The sequence below is a fragment of the Tupaia chinensis genome, unplaced genomic scaffold (genome assembly GCF_000334495.1).
Source record: "Tupaia chinensis unplaced genomic scaffold, TupChi_1.0 Scaffold000159_1, whole genome shotgun sequence".
NCBI lineage: Eukaryota > Metazoa > Chordata > Mammalia > Scandentia > Tupaiidae > Tupaia > Tupaia belangeri.
Window position 1 is genome coordinate 1165156 of NW_006159630.1, and position 3864 is coordinate 1169019.

General features: G+C 66.3%; 1 protein-coding gene across 1 annotated transcript in view; it reads right to left on the reverse strand.

Annotated features, from left to right (window-relative positions):
• Nucleotides 1-3846, reverse strand: part of FSCN2 (fascin actin-bundling protein 2, retinal) — a gene marked incomplete at its 5' end in the record, with an annotated part of 5019 nt that extends 1173 nt beyond the window's left edge. Inside the window, 4 exon segments of the mRNA XM_014586728.2 lie at nt 22-125; nt 402-523; nt 661-817; nt 3275-3846. Coding sequence (XP_014442214.1) covers nt 22-125; nt 402-523; nt 661-817; nt 3275-3846 — 955 coding nt within the window.
• Between the last annotated feature and the right edge of the window lie 18 nt (nt 3847-3864).

A 3864-nucleotide genomic window follows, 5' to 3' on the forward strand; every position in this document is an offset into this window, starting at 1 on the left:
GTCGTAGCGTGGGCGGTTGGGGTCCAGCTGGTTGGAGCCGCGGCGGTGTCGGACGAAGCCGTCGGGGCCGCGCAGCACCAGGATGGGCCGGTTGATGAGCTTCAGGGTGAACTCCTCGTCCTCGCCTGGCGGGACAGGGCGCTGCTGGGGACGCTCTCACACCACCTTCCCTGTCCAAGCCAGCCTGGTCGCCCTGGGAGAACGGCTTTGGGCCCAGGCTTGCCCATCCTGCTGGAGGCCTGCCAGGTGCCCAAGGCCACTAGCCCAGGATCCTCGGAGCACAGTGACCAGGAGCTCCCCACATCCAGTGGGCCGGGGGCGTCCCATGAGCATCCCAGCCACTGCCAGGACAGTGATAGTTTGGAGGGTGGGGCAGCTCTTGGTGGGGAGGGAGTGCTCACCCGCGAAGTCGCTGACGGCCGCCAGCTGCCCGTTTCTCTTCATGCACACGTAGCGCCCATTGCTGGCTCTGAGCGCCACCCTCCGGCCGCGCCACTCCACCTCGAACATGGTGCCCGGCGAGCTGCAGTGAGCGGGCAGACACTCAGGGCAGGGCACAGGTCTGGCCCCTGGGCCCTCGGGCTCCCGGGGCAGAGCCCACCCACACCTGCCCCTGCAGGGCTGCCGGGCGACCTGGGGTGGAAGTGGCAGTGCACTCACACTTGTGAAGCGGTGGCCTGAATGCCTCCGTGGGTGACCAGGGTCCAGTAGGCCCCGGTGCTGCAGTAGAAGGTGCACTTCTTCGTGTCCTGGTCAATTTGCATCAGGAAGGTCTCATGGTCCAGCTCTTCATCCTGATTGGCTGAGACGTTGACCCCTGGAGGGAGGAGATGGGGAGCCCCTCACTCCTCTCCTGGGGGCAGAGGAGGGGAGGCATGGACCCCACACCTTGACTGGTGCAGCAGCCAGCCTTGCGCTGCGGCCAGGTCCACCCCACCCCGCCCCATTAAGCACTGAGTGGCTAATCCGCTTGCTCCTCTCACCCTGGATCTGCCAGGCCTATTTATAACTTGCCCTAAGCTGCCAGGTGGGTGCAGTGGGGTCTCCAGCCTTCCCCACGCCAGGGCCAGGTCACAGCCAGCTCCCAGGGACCATCCCCAGGCACGAGGAAGGGGCTGGCCCTGTCCCCTCCGCAGTCGGCTCTCCCAGAGCCCATGGGAGGATAAGGCTGCCCAGGTCTCGGCCTGCGTTCCTGGGCAGGGAGCAAGAGGAGCAGCAGGCAGACGCTGGGCCTCCTGGGTCTTCCTACAGACTGAGCCTCTGACTCCCTCCCCAAGTCCCTATCTCCATGGCAACCGAGCTCCTTTAGGCAGAAGCAGGGCCCCTCAAAGTCCTGCTGGGGGAACGGGAAGTGAGAGTGGGGCTGGACCCTACCCCTCACACTGACCACAGCTCAGAGACTGAGCAGCGCCTGCAGGTCCACGGAGGTGTCTGCCACCCTCCCCTCCGCCCATAACAACTGGAGCCAGGCAAGCGGCTCTCGCTCCTGGGTGGGACAGCAGCCCTGGCCCTCCAGCGCTGGTGGTTTGTCAGTGGGGCGCTCGCCCATGAAGGAAGAGACATTGCACCGAGATGGCAGGAAGGGTAAGCACATCCCTGCAGCTGCTGGACAGAAGCCCAGTCAGGTCCTGAGCCAGGCACGGCATGCAGCACCTGGCTGGCTCCTGGCCGCCACAGGCACTCCAAGCCAGCTCCGCAGGCGAGCCCCCACTGTCACCTGCTTCTAGGAAGCTGGCCCCACACCAGGAGGGCCCAGGGTCCAAGCTGGTCTGGGCAATGCAGGTGCCTCCCTCCAGAGGGCTTGGTTGAGCGGAAGTGAATGGCACAGTTCCAGCTGATGAGCACGCGGGAGCGTCGGGACTGGGGGGAGAGGTTGCCTGAGGACACACCAACGGAGAACCAGTACCCCTCGTTCCCCAGATTTTGCCCTGTCTGGATGTAAAGCCTGGGGTAGTAGCAACCGTTTTGTGACCATGAGACTGTCAGCCTGAAGTCAGCCCTCCCGGGAAGGGGGCTCACTGAGTGAGTGAGAGCAGAGGGCTGTGACCATGCTGCAGAGCTGGTGCCATGTCCTGCTGGGACCTCGCTTCCCTGGGGTCTCTGCACTCCCATTCTTAGGGGACCCTCGGTACTCTCATGGCTTGACCCAGTCCATGGCCAGTTTTCTGCTACAGGTGCTCCGGTCAGCACCGCCGTGCCACGCAGGCCTAGCCACACTCGCTCTCACTATAGCCTACCCGCTGGGTTTGCTGAATTGTTAAGGATTGGCCCGGGCCGGTGTGGTGACTGGACCCAGGGCCTGTGGGGGAAGGAGGAGCCATAGCTGTGTGTGCACGGTCGAACCCTGGATCCCTGGCCTAGCCACGTGCCGCGGCCAACACTCACAGCGGCTCTGCCTCCACTGCGATGGACTGGCCTGAGGTCCCAGGGCAGGCCCTTCTTGGGGCTCCTAACGGGGCTCCTGTGCTGAGGCCGGGCAGCCCTGTGCCCAGGTCCCCACAGGAGGCTGAGTGTCCAGGGAGTCTACACAGAGCTACCAGGACGGGCGGGTCCCCCAGCTGGCACCCATTACAGAGTCCCATGTGGGCAGGGGCTCCATGTGCCAGCCTCCCTGTCTCTCGCCTGGCCCTAAGACCCTGAGTCAGTGTGCCTGGCCACTCGGGCCACACAGGCAGTAGCAATGACAGCTGCCTGGGTCAGGGCCTTGCCCACAGCAGTGTGGGCACTGGGGCACTTCAGCTTCCTCCTGTCGGTCCCCACAGGCCACTGAGGGGCGCAGCAGCAAGTGACCAGTGACCCAGGAGATGGGGAGACCCAGCTCACACCCCAGTGGGGCAGAGGTGGCACCTTTGTCGCAGGAGCCTGGTCCCCAGTAGGGCCACCTAGTCCTGCATCCGCCGACACTGGAGGAGCGATCCCTGCTCTGGACCGCCAGGCCCTCTGGAGTGGGTGTGGTGAGAGGTGGAACAGAGCCGGCGGGCTGCCACCACTGCCCTGCAGGCCCAGGGCTTGGCCCAGGCACTCTGGCTGTCCTGAGAGAAGTCAGGACCTCTGCCCTCTGACCCTGAAGCCACTGGGCTCGGTGGGGACCCTGGGCCTGCAGAAGCCCACACACCCCCACACGTGTGCAGCCACACATGCTCTGCACCGACTCGCACCCCAGCTCAGACCAGACAGGCCAACACACGCACACGGCCGCCGCCCACACTGCCCTGCGCCACCAAGCCTGCAGCAGGGAGGCCCCTGCCACTCCGGAGGTCGCCACTGGCCTCACCTTGCCGCACCGAGACGTAGCGGTGGTTGGCGGCCAGCAGCACCACCTGCGGGTGGCTCTCCTCCAGGTCGAAGAGCTCGTCCTTGCCGGGCCGCGTGTTGCGTCCAGCCTTGAGCGTGCCGGCCGGCCCCACAGGCGCCAGGTAGAGGCCGTCGCAGTCCTTGAAGGCCAGCTTACCCGCCTTGAGCTCCAGCGTGTAGCAGGCCCGGGGCTCGGGCTCCCGCACCAGGCGGCCGTCGCTGCGCAGGTAGCGGCTGTCTCGGGACTTGAGGCAGTAGCGCCGGCTCTGGAAGACGAGGGTGAGGAGTGCGTCCACGCCCCACGGCATGTCGCCGTCTGCCGCCATCTCGTCCTCCTGTGGGCGCAGGTGCACGTAGCGCCGGCGGCTCTCGCTCAGCAGGTGGGCCTGCGGGTGGATGGCCAGGTGCACGGTCCACAGCTCAGCCGGGGAGATGGCCGTGGCAAAGCAGGACAGCTGGTCCTCGGTGCCGCCGAAGAAGCGGCCGTGTGGCTCAGACTGCAGCGCCCAGCGCCCATCGGGCTGTGGCAGCACCAGGAAGCGGCAGTCGCGGGCCCGCTGGGCCGGCCCG